General features: G+C 42.2%; 1 protein-coding gene across 1 annotated transcript in view; it reads left to right on the plus strand.

Annotated features, from left to right (window-relative positions):
- The first annotated feature begins 4,020 nt into the window (after positions 1-4,020).
- Positions 4,021-17,177, plus strand: part of LOC142203271 (vomeronasal type-2 receptor 26-like) — a 39,511-nt gene continuing 26,354 nt past the window's right edge. The window contains exons 1-3 of the mRNA XM_075274286.1: positions 4,021-4,079; positions 8,166-8,457; positions 15,561-16,349. Of these exons, the coding sequence (XP_075130387.1) occupies positions 4,021-4,079; positions 8,166-8,457; positions 15,561-16,349 (1,140 nt within the window). The remainder of the gene's footprint in view (positions 4,080-8,165; positions 8,458-15,560; positions 16,350-17,177) is intronic.

Raw genomic sequence — 17,177 nt, forward strand, 5'->3', positions numbered from 1 at the left:
TTTCCTGTATATCTTTTATGGTGATTGGCAAGTCCAGAGGGTTCTGGAAGTCTTTGATGACTTTCTCCATGTCCCTCAGTTTGGTGGTTATCTGTTGCTGTTCTGGAGTTAGTTCTTCTTCTGGGATGTTTTTGTAGAGACCTCTGAAGTAGTTGGGCCAGATATTGCCATTTTGGATGTGGAGAGAGTTTTTCTTGGGTTTTGTGCCCATGTGGTGCCAGGTCTCCCAGAATGAGCTGTCCTGGAGGGAGTCCTCTAGTTGCTCTATTTTGTGGGAGAGGTACCTCTGTTTCTTCTCTCTGAGGGTGCCTTTGTATTGCTTCCATAGATTGTTGGAGGCTTCCCTCACCTCCTTGTTTGGGTCCCTGTGTTTTTGGTTGGAGGCTGTTCTTGGGGTACGGCGTAGTGCTCTGCAGTCGCTGTCGAACCATTTGTGGGACTGTTTGTTGGTTTGTCTTATTGGTTTGGTTCATTTCAGGCCTGCTAGTTCTGCTGTGGTCTGTAGGATGTACTTGAGATCCTACACAGCTCTGGTGTCTCCCTTTTGGTCTGGCTGATAGGTGCTTGTATGGAAGTTTGTGAGTAGTGTCTTGATTTCGGGTCGGTTGGTTGCGTTGGTATATTCTATGGCCTGGTTGTTGGCCCATTTGAAATGTCTTGGTAGGTTGTAGAGGCCGGACTGTTGGGGCTCATGTGTGGGTGTTTTGTTCATGGTTCTCATGTATAGTAGCATCTGGTTGTGGTCGATGGGAGTCAGGTGCGATTGTGAAGTCTTCAATGTCTGACAGGTCTGCGTCTGTAATGGCATAGTCCACCACGCTGTTGCCCACTTGGGAGTTTAGTGTGAAGCGTCCTCTGGGATCGCCTGTGGTACGTCCGTTTATTATGTACAGTCCTAGGCTTCGGCACATGTTCAGCAGTTGTCTCTCGCTCTTGTTGACAATTCTGTCTTGGTTGTTTCTTCTTGTCTGTGTGGGTTCTGGGTGGTGGAACTCACTACCGTGCATATGTGGGTTGTCGTCAGGGGGCAGGTAGTCTATCTCTGTGCCTGTCCTTGCAATGAGGTCTCCGCATATTAGTACTCTGCCTTTGGGTTGGAAATGGGCGGCTTCCCTTTGTAGGATCCGGTAAGTGTCGGGGTCGTGGTAGGGGGACCCTGGTGGGGGGATATATACTGCACAGAGATAGATGTCCTGCTGGCCGCTGAGGATGGAGCTGCTTATTTTTATCCATATGTGATTAGTTCCACGTTTGGTAGCTTTTACGTGTTCTTTGAGCTCTTCCTTAAACGATATTAGTATGCCTCCTGAGTGGCGGCCTTGTTTGGTGGTCTTATTTTCTGGGTTGGCACAGAGAATTCCTTGTAGCCCTTTGGCATTAGGGACTCATCTTCTGCTCGGGTCCATGTCTCTAGGAGGATTTGGATGTCTATGTTTTTTAGTCTGTCTATAAAGTCTGGATCTTTTGGTTTAGATCCAAAGGCTGAGGCGTTCAGACCTTGTATGTTCCAACTACTGATAGTCAGTGGTATCATCTTTGGTGGGTAAACCTTGTAATGAGCTGTCCTGCAGAGGATGGGCTGGATTTTTGGTTGATAGCAGTGTGGCAAGGTATTGGTTCGTGTGTGTCACTGTTGTGGTCATTGTAGTGATTGCAGTCTCTCTATTCTCTTTATTGTCTCTATGTCAGTGCTCTGGGTTGCTCTGGTTGGCTTTTTCTTGCTAGGTGGCCTCTTTGGGGGGTTTTGTCTTGTATATTGGCAGTTGTCGGGTATTTCCATGAGTCTTTGTCTCGTTTGGCGTCTAGGCCCAGAATCTCTGTTGAGCACTAAGTCTTTGAATTCCTTCGCTAGTAGGCTGACGCCATGTTTATTGAGGTGTTTGTTATTATATAGGTGACGCTTGTCTATGGAGCGGTGTTGTGCCAGGGTGATGTCTATGTTTGTCTGATTCTGGTCGCCAGCTCTTTGTTGATCCTCATGATGGTAGTTTCAGAGATGTCTTCTCGTGGGAGCAGAGATGACAGGATGATACTACAGTGTAGGAACTGTTGCTTTGCTTTCTCTGCTAGTTGGACCAGTTGGCCCGCTATCTGTTGGTGCTGGTCAGTGAGATCTTCTGTGCCTGTGTGTATGACAATGTGTTTCGGGGTGGTGAAGAAAGGCTTGCAGATGATGGTATTGGCTTTTTCAATAGTTGGGCTGTGGATTTTCTTGACTCTTTGCCATGGGAATAGCTTTCTTGTATTAATGTACTTGCCATTGGAGTCTATGATCAGGACTATATCTGGGTTTAAGGTTTTCGTTGTTTGGGTTTGCCCTGCCTCTATTTCTGAGGTTTTGGGCAGTTCTGATTTTTCTTGTGATGTGTGAGGCATTTCTGGTTTATTGATACCTTGATCAGAGTCTGTTCTGTTTTCCTCCCCCTCTTTCTTAGATCTTATCTCTTGTGTCTGTAGTTTCAGGCCTGTTAACTCTTTCTTCAGATCTGTGATTTCCTGTAGGCACTGTGTCATTTTATCCCACAGTTTTGAATTCTCCTGGTGACAGGCTGCTATCTCTTCTTTCAGATTTTCATTTTCCAGGAGAAGTCTGTGAATGGCTTCTTCTATTGTGTCTCCATTTATGCTAGGCAGTTCTGTGGCTGTTTGGGTGTGTGTGTCGTTGCCATTACAATTTCTCTGACAGTTCTGTTTATGAATAGTAAAGTCTCTCTCCAGCCGTGATACAATCTCTGTGAGGGACTCCAGTGAGATGTGTGAGGGAGCGGGGGAGGGCTTGCTGGCTTGTGTCTGTGTGCTGGTGGTTATGGATGGCTTCCTTGGGTTGGGGGAGGTTACAGGTAACTCTCCTGAGTCGGGGTTAGTGGGTGGTCCTGTATCTGTCCCCTCTTTGTTTAGTTGTGCCAGGTTCTTGATCTCCGGGAATTTTTCTATACACTGCTGAAGGTTGTCCTCTTTCCCTTGAATCATTAAAGTCCCATTAATAAATATCGATGTTGTGAGAATCACTTCGCCAGACCCTTGTGGGTTTTTAATTCTGATTGTTATTTTGCCTGTAGCCGCATCTTCTGTTGCTGTGCATTGTCTATAGTAGCCACATATTGCATTATGCCAGGCTCCTGTATAATTGGTGTGCATAATAAGGTTGGTCATTCTATGGTTTGTTGTGTAATCAGAAAACAGGGTCTCAGCATGGGCTCTGATGAGTGCTTTCTTTGCATTTTTTTTGTCCTTAAGACTCATGACACTGCTTTCTATATACTGTATATAGTGAGTATATCATTCCCCATCACTGACACTGCTTTCTATATACTGTATATAGTGAGTATATCATTCCCCATCACTGACATTACTTTTTGTATACTGTATATAGTGAGTATATCATTCCCCATCACTGACATTACTTTCTATATACTGTATATAGTGAGTATATCATTCCCCATCACTGACATTACTTTTTGTAAAGTTACATGAATTGCCGGAGTGACAAACCATTCACTATAGAGAGGACACGCGGCAGGAATAGTAATAATGGATTGGGGCAGTTTTATGGCATCTACAATTCTACTGCATAGTCCATGTGTATTACATGCTGAAGTTAAAGGAGTTGTCAGCAAATAAATAATATTGGTTGTATAATAAAAAATGTTATACATTTTTGCAATTTTCCACCTTTCTTTATCAATTCTTCATTTTTCTACAACTTTACTTGTTGCCATTTATAATTTACTTCCAGTGGATAAAAATCAGACCAAGGTCATGTGATATACAGTCTGTGGTCATGTGATGTGATGTAGAGTCTGTGGTCATGTGATGTGATGTACAGTCCGTGGTCATGTGATGGACACAGGTGACACCTCTTCACCATATTACTGTGCTGTGATTGTAGCGAGTTGTTCACCTCGGTTCCATCACATGACCATGGTCTGATTTTTATCCACTGGCAATAAGCATAATGAAAGACAGTAATGAAAGATCTGGAATCCTGTGAGGGACTGATACAGAGAGGATATCGGGACAATGCGGATTTGGAGTGGGCTTATTGAGGATTTCCTCCTTTGTTCAGGGAAAAGTTCACAGTAAGTCTGAGGTAAATCTGCATCTAAATCCACCTGCAAGTAACATAAACACTTTAGACGTCCGCTTACTCAAAAGTGCCCAATTATTAAAATATTTATCCCATATGGTGAATAGCGTAGCAGGGGAAAAAAAAACAAAATAGCTAGATGGCGATTTCTTTATCAACACCTAAAAAAGATTGAACAAAAAATGATCAAACCATCAGATCTTTCCCCAAATGGTATGAAATGAAAGAAATTTTTGAGAAAAGTCCTCAGTAGTTGATAGCTTTTTTAATGGGTAACTTAAAAAGTTTTTGGATGACATATCGAGCTTTTGAGACTCTATAAAGGTCCCTTCATCAGGATAGTATAACACAATTTCTGAAGGTAGGCATATACAGTCCTATGAAAAAGTTTGGGCACCCCTATTAATCTTAATAATTTTTAGTTCTAAATATTTTGGTGTTTATAACAGCCATTTCAGTTTGATATATCTAATAACTGATGGACACAGTAATATTTCAGGATTGAAATGAGGTTTATTGTACTAACAGAAAATGTGCAATATGCATTAAACCAAAATTTGACCGGTGCAAAAGTATGGGCACCTCAACAGAAAAGTGACATTAATATTTAGTAGATCCTCCTTTTGCAAAGATAACAGCCTCTAGTCGCTTCCTGTAGCTTTTAATCAGTTCCTGGATCCTGGATAAAGGTATTTTGGACAAACAATTCAAGTTCAGTTAAGTTAGATGGTCGCCGAGCATGGACAGCCCGCTTCAAATCATCCCACAGATGTTCAATGATATTCAGGTCTGGGGACTGGGATGGCCATTCCAGAACATTGTAATTGTTCCTCTGCATGAATGCCTGAGGATTTGGAGCGGTGTTTTGGATCATTGTCTTGCTGAAATATCCATCCCCGGCGTAACTTCAACTTCGTCACTGATTCTTGAACATTATTCTCAAGAATCTGCTGATACTGAGTGGAATCCATGCGACTCTCAACTTTAACAAGATTCCCGATGCCGGCATTGGCCACACAGCCCCAAAGCATGATGGAACCTCCACCAAATTTTACAGTGGGTAGCATGTGTTTTTCTTGGAATGCTGTTTCTTTTTGGACGCCATGCATAACGCCTTTTTTTATAACCAAACAACTCAATTTTTGTTTCCAAAATGAAGCTGCCTTGTCCAAATGTGCTTTTTCATACCTCAGGCAACTCTATTTGTGGCGTACGTGCAGAAACGGCTTCTTTCTCATCACTCTCCCATACAGCTTCTATTTGTGCAAAGTGCGCTGTATTGCTGACCGATGCACGGTGACACCATCTGCAGCAAGATGATGCTGCAGCTCTTTGGAGGTGGTCTGTGGATTGTCCTTGACTGTTCTCACCATTCTTCTTCTCTGCCTTTCTGATATTTTTCTTGGCCTGCCACTTCTGGGCTTAACAAGAACTGTCCCTGTGGTCTTCCATTTCCTTACTATGTTCCTCACAGTGGAAACTGACAGGTTAAATCTCTGAGACAACGTTTTGTATCCTTCCCCTGAACAACTATGTTGAACAATCTTTGTTTTCAGATCATTTGAGAGCGGGCTGTCCATGTTCGGCGACCATCAAACTTAACTGAACTTGAATTGTTTTGTAGAAAGAAATGGTCCAAAATACCTTCATCCAGGATCCAGGAACTGATTAAAAGCTACAGGAAGCAACTAGAGGCTGTTATCTTTGCAAAAGGAGGATGTACTAAATATTAATGTCACTTTTCTGTTGAGGTGCCCATATTTTTGCACCGGTCAAATTTTGGTTTAATGCATATTGCGCATTTTCTGTTAGTACAATAAACCTCATTTCAATCCTGAAATATTACTGTGTCCATCAGTTATTAGATATAACAAACTGAAATGGCTGTTGCAAACACCAAAATATTTAGAACTAAAAATGATTAAGATTAATAGGGGTGCCCAAACTTTTTCATAGGACTGTATATATATACACAGAGAAATGGAGTGTTAGATGCAAAATAGATGGAGAACAGAACACAATGTAAATAAACAGTTTAAAACAACATACATATCAGTTCACAGGAAAGTTCTCTGGGTTTGTAGCTTCTTTGATCAGTGACATGGTGTCTAGTGGTTATAAAAGGTCATAAAACCCTGGGCCTGATTTAACCCCTTTTGGAGAGTGTTGAAAGTCATCATAAGTTTAAACTCCCATATGCGGCGATCTTTTTTGTTCCTAAAATTCCCTCTTAGTACCAGGATCTTCATATCTTGGGTCATATTATGATTTTCATTGCAGAAGTGTTTTGGCACAGGGAGGTCTATTCTCTGTTCTCTAATCGTATGTCTGTGTGAGTTCATCCTCATCCTAAGTAACTGTCCTGTCTCACCTACATACAGGCCCTCAGGACACACTTAGTACACAATATCAAATACACTACATTAGGTGTGCTGCAGGTGAAGTTACCTGGGATCTTGTAGTGTCGATCAGAGTTCGGGATCTTTATTTTATCCGTGGTCAGTATGTGCGGGCAGGTTTTGCACCTCTTCTGTCCACATGGAAATGTTCCTGTGTTAGTTGAAGGTGACAATGAGCTGCTGACAACCATATTCCTGAGGTTTGGTGTCTGTCTGTAGCACAGGAGAAGGGGATCTGGAAATATGGATTTTAGATGGTTGTCTTTTTGCAGTAGTGGATGTAGTTTGTGTGTAATTCCTCTCAGCATCTCCAGGTGGGGGTTATATGTGACAACCAGGGGCACCCGATTGTTCTCCTGTTTGGTATTGTATTCTAATAACTCCGATCTTGGTATTCTCGTGGACCTGTTAATTTGGTTTTCAACTGTTCTTGGATGGGTGCCCCTGGTTGTCACATATAACCCCCACCTGGAGATGCTTAGAGGAATTACACACAAATTACATCCACTACTGCAAAAAGACAACCATCTAAAATCAAAAAAATCTAAAATCCACTGGCTAACACGGTACAAGGAATTTTTTTCTTTCCCAAATGGTATAGAAAACCCAAAACATCATCTTGTTCTCAGTTCCATACTTGTAAATTAGTGAAAGTTGCAGATGTGAGAATTGGGCAACACAATCTTTATATATATATATATATATATATATATATATATATATATATATATATATATATATATATATATATATATATATATATATATATATATTGCAAAGTTTTAATGTTTTAAAAAGGTATCAAAACATTACAAATATTATATGAATTTGGTATTGCCATGTTTGGACTGACCCACAGAATACAGGTAACGTCAATTTTACCCCACAATTTTACCCCACAGTGAACTGAAACTCATATGAAATTGGAGCTAATTTATTTATTTTTTTTGAAATTCCACTTCTTTCTGAATTTTTTTCCAGCTTCCCAGTACATTATACAGGATATTGAACGGAGCTATTAAAAAATTTCATTTGTCCTGCAAACAATAAGTCATCCTGTGAGTCTGTGAACTGAAAAAAACACAAAAAAACCCAAAACAAATGGCTCTTGGAAGTTGAGGAGGAAAAAACGGATATGCAAAACAAAAATTGGATGTTTTTAAGGGGTTAAAAGATATTATGTGTATTGTGTCGCCATATTCTGAGAACCATGACTAATGGAGTTACATCAGGGCTTGTTATTTTGTAGGGAAAACTTTATTTTTTATATGTATTTTTTTTCATCCAATTTTGATTTTTTTTTTTTTGCAATAAACAAAAATTAACATTTATATGTTTTTTAATTGATTTTTCCATTTATTTTTTTTATTTACACTGTTCATCTTGTCTTGGGTGTACGGTCTGTGGTAAGTAGTGACTCCAGAAGGTACGCTATAGACCTCTCTCCATCCATATACTGTACATAGTAAATCAATGACCATCTTTACTTTACTTTACTTTTGGTAGAGTTGGAAGGGACCTCAAGGGCCATCGGGTCCAACCCCCTGCGAGTGCAGGTTTTCCTAAATCATCCCAGCTATATGTTTATCCAGATTCCGCTTGAAGATTTCCATTGATGCAAGCTTTCATGTTAGATCTTGTTTTCTGATTATTTCTTTTTTCATTGAAAATGTTTCCAGTGTTCAGGTTGAGAAATACAGAAGTGTCTTGTCCTTCATCTTTGCCGTTGATGAGATTAATAATGACCCCGACCTCCTGCCCAATATCACCCTGGGGTATCATATAGTGGATACATGTGGGAACTCGCTGAAAACCGCCCATGCCTTCTTCAGGATCCTGTCAGGAAGAAACATGGCGGCTCCAAATTACTTCTGTGGAGATCACGGTGAAGTGGCGGCTTTTGTGGTCGATTCTAACTATCATACAAGTCACACCATGATCCCTTTATTCAACCTATACAAGTACACACAGGTGAGTGATAACTATATAGCGTCATGTAGAACCTTTCAGTACAGCTCACTTATATTATAAATCAGGTTTTCATGTTATGCATATTTCATAAGACATTTCTGTGTCTCACTATCTATACACTGTCTACTAATAAGTATTTGGACACCCATGAAAATGCAAATGAAGATATCTGCGGTTGTGATGTACGTCCCGCCTTCTGCCGTTAAATATTGTGTAGGAAACAGCATTGGCATTATTCACATGCAAGATTCCACGAAATGTAGAGTGGTCTCATTTCGAGAAAGGGGTACTTATGGGGCACCACAGAAATGGTCAATCCTTAAGGGACATAGCAAGCGAACTGGATTACCCAAAATCAACAGTGGCCTAGGTGATTACAAAGTGGAAGTTGAAGTTGAAATGGTGATTGTTGGAATATGCCCCGAGTTGGCAGAAACTGCAGCTGTCCAAAATTGGTGAAAGAACTTACCTGTCTTCTCCAAGCCGAATGAAATAAAATACCACTAGCCGTCATACAAGGACTTGTGGAAAGCCCCGGAGGGATGAGGCTGTAATTGTCGCTCGTGGAGGCTCTAACAACTAGTGAGTATGAATAAATGATGTTTTGTATTCTACTACAGATGTCCAAATACTTATTGGTAGAGAGTGTATTATCAAATAATTACAAAATCTTGCATTTTTCCTTCCTGATTTGTCGAGATTACTTTTAAGCAGCAATCTTATTATCATCATAGGCAGGTTTGCAATGATTGCTATCACATATATATAACTACACAATTCCCAGTAGGTGATGACCACAACTCACCTCCTCCACATCCCTGCACGGTGACCTCTGCACAGGTCTCAAAGTATGCCTAGAAAATGTGTCATATAATCCAATGAACTCTGTATGTTAACAGCACTTAATAACATACAGTAATTAATAGTTTTAACCATATATATATATATATATATATATATATATATATATATATATATATATATAGAAAATAGAACACATTTAAAAACATGGATCATGCTATGCTATCTGGTTTTAATTGTCATATATATAGACTCCCACCTTGGCAACAACAATGGGTGCAACGGGTACCTGCTCTGTAGATTTGGTCTGGACAGGTGTTAGGATTGGATCCCGCAGGTTTTCATCACATCGCCACCTGCGGGCCAGTCCAGGTCCAGCTTTTGACCGCCCATGCTCAGACCTATTGGAGCTGCTCAAAGAACTAAGTGCCATTTCTCCGCTACTGGGCATGAGCGGTGAGATCATCCCCACCGCCTCTACTGGGCGGGGACTTCCCTTTAAATAGTGTGAGCCGACGCCGGCCGGGGGCTCACACTTTGACTAAAAACTCCAAAGTCCACGGAGTGTTTTTGAAAGACAGTAGTGTCAGGGATAGGCTCCAGCATTACAGGCAGCTTTCAGACTAGGCCTCTGTGTGGGGTTCCTCTGCTTCTCCTGGGTGCTGTTAGTTAGGACCTGTAAATCCTGAACCGCTAGATCGACGCAAGGGCTGGGAGCGGTAGATGCCGTTCCAGCCTGTAGATCTGCGGCAGGTATGGTCACTGAGATAGCCTATGGTACTGTCTGACTTCACGTATGGCTCCCAGCTGTGTGCAGGAGCATGAGTGTTTATGGCTCCAAGCTGTGTGCGGAGCATGTCCTAAAACTTCCGTGGTGGCCCCTAGCTGTGGCAGGGGTAAGTGTGTCTGTGTCTGCTGGCCTGGGGTGAGTGTTTAACCCTAGGCATCCATGTGTGTGTTCCACTTGTACTGGTGCACCTGGCCAGTGAGCTAAACTGGCAGGTTATTTGCACCCTGTTCACATTAAGTATCACACAGTGCACACAGTTCATATTAGAGTACTTCTGCAGTGTTTTCAGTAATTCACACTTAGTATGCGCTGCAGTATCTTGGCAGCTGTTCACACTAGTATCGCTGCAGTAATGCACATTAAGTACCACTGTAGTGTTCTACAGTTATGCACATTAAGTTTCACACTGCAGTCCTTGGCAGAAGTTCACATTGAGTTCCTTTTGAGTTCAGACATACAGCCGCCCATCATTGGGCCTGTGGACCTCGTCTGCAGTGTCTTGCAGACTAGCGGGTCTGTTTAAAAAAAAATAAATATATATATATATATATATATATATACACAGAACCGTAACAACAGGTCTGTGTGGTGCCACACCTAGTCCTCACACACAGACTATTATCAGGCCTTAGTCAGCTGACCTCCCTGGTGTGGGTCTTTACCATACACCCTTTAGGTGCATGGCTGGAATATACCTGTTTTCCCAGACCACACCCTTCACTCTCTCACATACCCCCCCCCCCCCCTCAGTTCTGACCCCTCGGGGGGAACTCCAGACACCAAACAATAAGCCCGGGACAAGGCATCCGCATTGCCTTGCAGTTTCCCGGCTCTGTGCTCCACTGTGAATATAAAGTTCTGAAGTGAAAAGAACCACCTGGTCACCCTGGCATTCTTGTCCTTGGTCCTGCTCATCCAAGTGAGGGGCGAGTGGTCGGTCACTAACCGGAACTGTCTCCCCAGCAAGTAGTACCTCAGGCCTCTAATGCCCATTTTATGTCCAGGCACTCCTTCTCCACTATGCTGTAGTTTTTTTCTGCTGGTGTGAGTTTCCTGCTCAGGTAGGTGACCGGATGTTATTCTCCATTCACCTCCTGAGACAGGACACCTCCCAGCCCTACATCTGATCCATCCATCTGGATCACAAACTCCCTCCTAAAGTTGGGCGTAATGAGGACAGGAGATCCACACAAGGCCACCTTTAGCGCCTGAAAAGCACTTTCGGCCTGGTCATTCCACTGCACCATAACGGACTTTTTACCGTTTAGAAGGTCTGTCAGGGGAGCAGATACTGTGGTAAAGTTGGTTATAAACCACCTATAATACCCAACTATGCCCAGGAATGACCTTGAACTTGTTTGGTGTTCAGAGGTCGAGGCAATTCCCTTATAGCATCGACCTTGTTGACCTGGGGTTTGATTATATCACGGCCAATCACATACCCCAAATAGCGTGTCTCCTCCATCCCCAAAGCACACTTCTTGGGGTTGGCAGTCATGCCGGCTGCTCTCAGCGAATCCACTACAGCTCGTACCTTGGCCAAATGACTCTCCCAGTCATTGCTGAAAATGATGATGTCATCCAGATAGGCTGAGGCGTATTTTCTATGAGGTTTGAACACTATGTCCATTAACTGTTGGAATGTAGCTGGGGCCCCATGGAGCCCGAACGGTAACACGACATAGTGAAAAAGTACCTCAGGGGTGATAAAGGCAGTCTTTTCTTTGGCGTTATCTGTCAGGGGTATCTGACAATATCACTTAGTGAGATCAAGCGTAGAGAAGTACCGGGCCCCTCCCAGCCGCTCAATAAGTTTAAATACGTAGAAAAAATAAACAATGGGGGCACTCACCTAGGCACCTTTTCTTTAAAAAAACAATTCTTTATTCATTTTATAAAAACATCTTAGGAGAGATCGACCATACATCAAGGCATCGATGGAAAAAGGCGACAGCCGTTTCGTGCAGAGCAGTGCTTTTTCAAGCCATGTAAATTTCTACGTATTTAAACTTATTGAGAGGCTGGGAGGGGCCCGGTACTTCTCTACGCTTGATCTCACTAAGTGTCTGGAGATCCTGCATGTAGCCAGTATTCTTTTATCTACTCCTGGTGAGAGCTGCTGCAGCTCAAGGACACAGCAGGACTGCATGCTACTAGAAAAAACATCTCCTAGGAAATAAGGAAGGAAAAGTGAAGAGGTTGTAGAGCTGGAGTCCTTTGGGGGACTAGAAAGAGATGGTATAGACCTGTTTTACCCTCCATCATTAAAGACAATGTGAGATCTATTGTGAATAAGATGGATGAACTGGTGGTGCTGACAAGGCATCATCAGAAATTTTGTGAGTGCAGCATGATGCTGTTTACAGAGACTTGGCTTACTGAAGTTGCTCCAGACACTCTTGTCTCCTTTAATGGCTTTAACCCCTTCCCGACATGCGCCGTAATAGTACGGCGCGTGTCGGGTCTGTAACTATGGCGACCGCCCGGGAGACGGGCGGCCGTCATAGCCGCCGGGTGTCTACTGCTTTAAGCAGTAGACAACCGGCTCTAATGCCTCCGATCGGTCCCCGGACCGATCGGAGGCATTAACCCCTCCGGCGCTGCTGTCAAAGGCGCCGGAGGCGCCATCTTCCCGGCGGCGCATGGGCGCCGCCATTTTGGCAAGGATCGCCGGCTCCTGGAGCATGCTCCAGGGCCGACCCCCCGTTGCCATGACAGCCGGGAGCCTTGTTAAGGGCTCCCAGCCGGTCTGCAAATTCTCTCTTTTGCAGGCTGGTGTATACAGCCTACAAAAGAGAGGATGATTTTTTGCAATGCATGTGCAATGCATTAGCATTGTAATGCATTGCATTAGTGATCAGACCCCCTGGGGTTCAACACCCCTAGGGGGTCTAATAAATGCAAAAAAATAAATAAAAAAAAAGTAAAAAAAATATAAAAAAATATAAAAAGTATTAAAAGTTCAAATCACCCCCCTTTCCCTAGAACACATATAAAAGTAGTTAAAAACTGTGAAACATATACATGTTAGGTATCTCCGTGTCCGAAATCGCCCGCTCTACAAATCTATAAAAATATTTTTCCTGTTCGGTAAACGCCGTAGCAGGAAAAATAGTCAAAAGTGCCAAACCGCCGTTTTTTCACTGTTTTAATTCTGATAAAAATTTGAATAAAAAGTGATCAAAGCAATAACATTTCCCGAAAATGGTAGAACTAAAAAGTACACCCGGCCCCGCAAAAAAAGACGCCCTATGCATCCCCGTACACCTATGTATAAAAAAGTTACGGCCGTCGGAATATGGCGACTTTTAGAAAAAAAATTTTTTAACACCGTTTTGGAATTTTTTTTAGGGGTCAAAATGTAAATAAAACCATAGAAATGTGGTATCCCTGGAACCGTACCGAAACACAGAATATAGGGGACATGTTATTTTGGCTGCACAGTGAACGCCGTAAAACCAAAGCCCGTAAGAAAGTCGCAGAAATGCATTTTTTCTTCAAATCCACCCCATTCTGAATTTTTTTCCTGCTTCCCAGTACATTATATAGAATAATTAATGGTGGCATCATGAAGAAAAAATTGTCCCGCAAAAATTAAGACCTCATATGACTCTGGGAGCGGAGAAATAAAAAAGTTATGGGGTTTAGAAGGAGGGGAGTCAAAAACGAAAAACGAAAATCAAAACATGCCATCGGCGGGAAGGGGTTAAACTCTTTTGGGTGTATAGGGAGAGGGGTAAGAGGAATGGAGGAGGGCTGGCGATATTTGTGAATGATAGATGGTGTAACTCTAGGCACATTGTGATTAAAGAGCAAACTTACTGTTAGGATATTGAACTATTAGCTGTGAGCATGAGACCTTTCTACTTACCAAGGGAACTATCACATGTCATCATGATAGCTGCATATGTTCCCCCTCTGTGAAAACTAAAGCTGTCAGTGAGTTCCTATAAGCAGCAGTAAGCCAGTTGCAGTTGTTACACCTCAGGCCCTCCTTCTTGTATCTGGAGATTTCAACTATGTCTCTCCATCATCCACTATTCCAGGTTTCACACAGTATGTAACCTGCCACACAAGAGACAACAAAACAATGGACTTGCTGTTTGCCAGTGTAAGGGAGGCATATATCTCATCAACCCCACCGCCCCTGAGAAGATCGGATCACAACCTGGTGCATCTTTGTCCTGTCTACAAGCCACTTGTGCATAGAGAACCAGCTGTCACCCGCATAGTGAGGATATGGTCCTAGGAGTGTGAATAACTAGAGAGTTCCTATGAGGAGGAAATGGAAGGTCTTACACACTGCATATGAGACTGCATTAATTTTTGTGTGAACAACACAGTACCCACAAAAGTGGTGAGTGTAGTGTTGTAGTGAGGATGCAGGTCTTCTGGAATAAGTCCACTATGAGATGGTTACTCTTGTAGATCAGAACACTTTATTCCATGCTCCATCATGGCTCCCTGTCTAACAACTCCTCCCCCTAAGCTCAGCTCCTCCTCCCTTACTACCTCACTGTTGCTAGGCAGACAAAGCAGAATAAGTAAGCAGAACAGAACATACAGAACTTACTTATAACAACATCACAGTGAGGTGCTTCTCTAACAGCAAACCATGTAATAACCCTGATATAAAAGCTCTTCTCAAGGAGATAAAGATGGCATTTAGGTCTGGTGACAAAGAAATTGTCTCCAGACAATTATGTCTTTCTTTAACTAATTTCAATTAGTTAAAATCAATTTCAAAATTGCACTATGGTTTATAGATAGGTTCCTAAGAGTACTCTACACTATGTTTTATAGATAGGATCCTATTAGCCGTGACAGTGTCCTACACTATGTTTTATAGATAGGTTCCTAGGAGCCCTGACAGTGTTCTACACTATGTTTTATAGATAGGTTCCTAGGAGCCCTGACAGTGTCATACACTATGTTTTATAGATAGGTTCCTATTAGCCCTGACAGTGTCCTACACTATGTTTTATAGATAGGATCCTATTAGCCCTGACAGTGTCCTACACTATGTTTTATAGATAGGTTCCTAGGAGCCCTGACGGTGTTCTACACTATGTTTTATAGATAGGTTCCTATTAGCCCTGACAGTGTCCTACACTATGTTTTATAGATAGGTTCCTAGGAGCCCTGACGGTGTTCTACACTATGTTTTATAGATAGGTTCCTATTAGCCCTGACAGTGTCCTACACTATGTTTTATAGATAGGATCCTATTAGCCCTGACAGTGTCCTACACTATGTTTTATAGATAGGTTCCTAGGAGCCCTGACAGTGTTCTACACTATGTTTAAAACCTAAAACAAACCTTTGGATTGAACCATCCAAGCCCGAAACAGCATGAGCATTCAGAGGTTTGCACATCTCTATTGCTTGCTGTTTGCAATTATGGAAAAGCCTGAAATCTTTCCTTTTCTCCAAACCGTACAAATATACTCCCTTAACCAAGTAATAGCAGAACAACTTGTATCTGTAATACCGATGTGTTCTGTCTCTGCAGCTCATTTTTGGTGTCAGTCACCCCATCCTACATGACAGGGACTTATATCCAACATCATATCAGTTTACTCCTGATGACCGGAATAGATATGATGCTATTGTTATGTTTTTTCAAGATTGCAGATGGAACTGGGTTGGGATTATTACAACAGGTGAAGGGAGCAACGAAATGGGAGTAAAAGAGCTGAGGAAACTGATGGCCAAGAGCGGGATCTGCATCGAGTTTGTTATTAATCTGGGAAATGAAAATAATTTAATGGAGAAAATATCTGTTATCGATAAATCTACGACTGAAGTTGTCGTGGTCTGTGGACCTTACTCGATAAAATATTTTAACTTTATCAGACAGTCTATGAAGCTTATTGAGAATATCACCCTGATCCTTCACGAGTCCTGGGCGCATCTTTTAGATACCAGACATGTTTTGGTAGGACAATTTCTTAACTGCAGTATAATTTTTATGCCTCCAAGAAGAACAATAGGTAATGTTGAAGATTCTATTTATCACGTGAACCCAATAACTCATCCAAATGACCCACTGCTGGAGGAAATCTACTTCAAGGTCTTCAGATGTCTGACCAAGGATAAGAGTAAAAATTATTTCTATCAGTATTCTTATAAAATGCCTGGTATAAACTGCACCAAGATGCATTTTATTCCTGTATCAGCCTACGACATGAAAGACACAAGCTTATACTATACATATATGTCAGTGTATATACTGGCCCATGCCTTACACAAAATGAAAGTAAATGGTAAGAAATTGAGCATGTACCAAATACAAGACAAGGTAAGGACAAGTCTATGTGTGGGCATTTTATTGAATTGTATGTACAGTATACTATAACATTGCAGTACAGTATACAGTAACACTCATCACCACCATATGGCTATATATTGAATTAACAATAATCATTCCAAGACCCATTGCATATAATTCTACAGTCATGGGCAAAAGTTTTGAGAATGACACAAATATTATAGTGTCACATGATCTGCTGCCCTCTGGTTTTTCTGTGTGTTTGTCAGATGTTTTGTCAAACCAAATCAAATCAAATCAAAAATGCTTTATTGGCACGTCCAAATAGGTATTTGGCATTGCCAAAGCTAGTAAAGTGGGCGGGGGGGGGGGGTATGGGGGGGTTTGGGTTATAACAGTCCATGGAGTCTCATCTTCCTCTTCGTTGGTGGCTGCTATATGGGGGGGGTTGGAGGTGGGGTGGGGCGGGGCGGTTGGTTTGGGGTATAACAGTCCGTGGAGTCGCGTCTTCCTCTTCGTTGGTGACTGCTATATGGGGGGGTGGGGGTGGGGTGGGGTGGGTGTTTTGGGATAAATATTACAGTCCATGGAGTCTCATCTTCCTCTTGTTTGGTGACAGCTGGACACGTATTGGGCAGCGATCTCCACAGTGGCCTCTTCTTCTCCCAGTAGGATGTAGAGTTTCCTCTTCTCGTCTGCAGATATGAAGTCTGGGATGTGGGATGTGTCACATACAGAAATATAACTGCAATCATATTATGAGTAACAAAAGCTTATATTGACAGTTAGAATGAGTTAATGCAGCGTTGCAATATTTGCAGTGTTGACCCTTCTTCTTCAGGACCTCTGCAATTCTCC

The sequence above is a fragment of the Leptodactylus fuscus genome, chromosome 1 (assembly GCF_031893055.1).
Source record: "Leptodactylus fuscus isolate aLepFus1 chromosome 1, aLepFus1.hap2, whole genome shotgun sequence".
NCBI lineage: Eukaryota > Metazoa > Chordata > Amphibia > Anura > Leptodactylidae > Leptodactylus > Leptodactylus fuscus.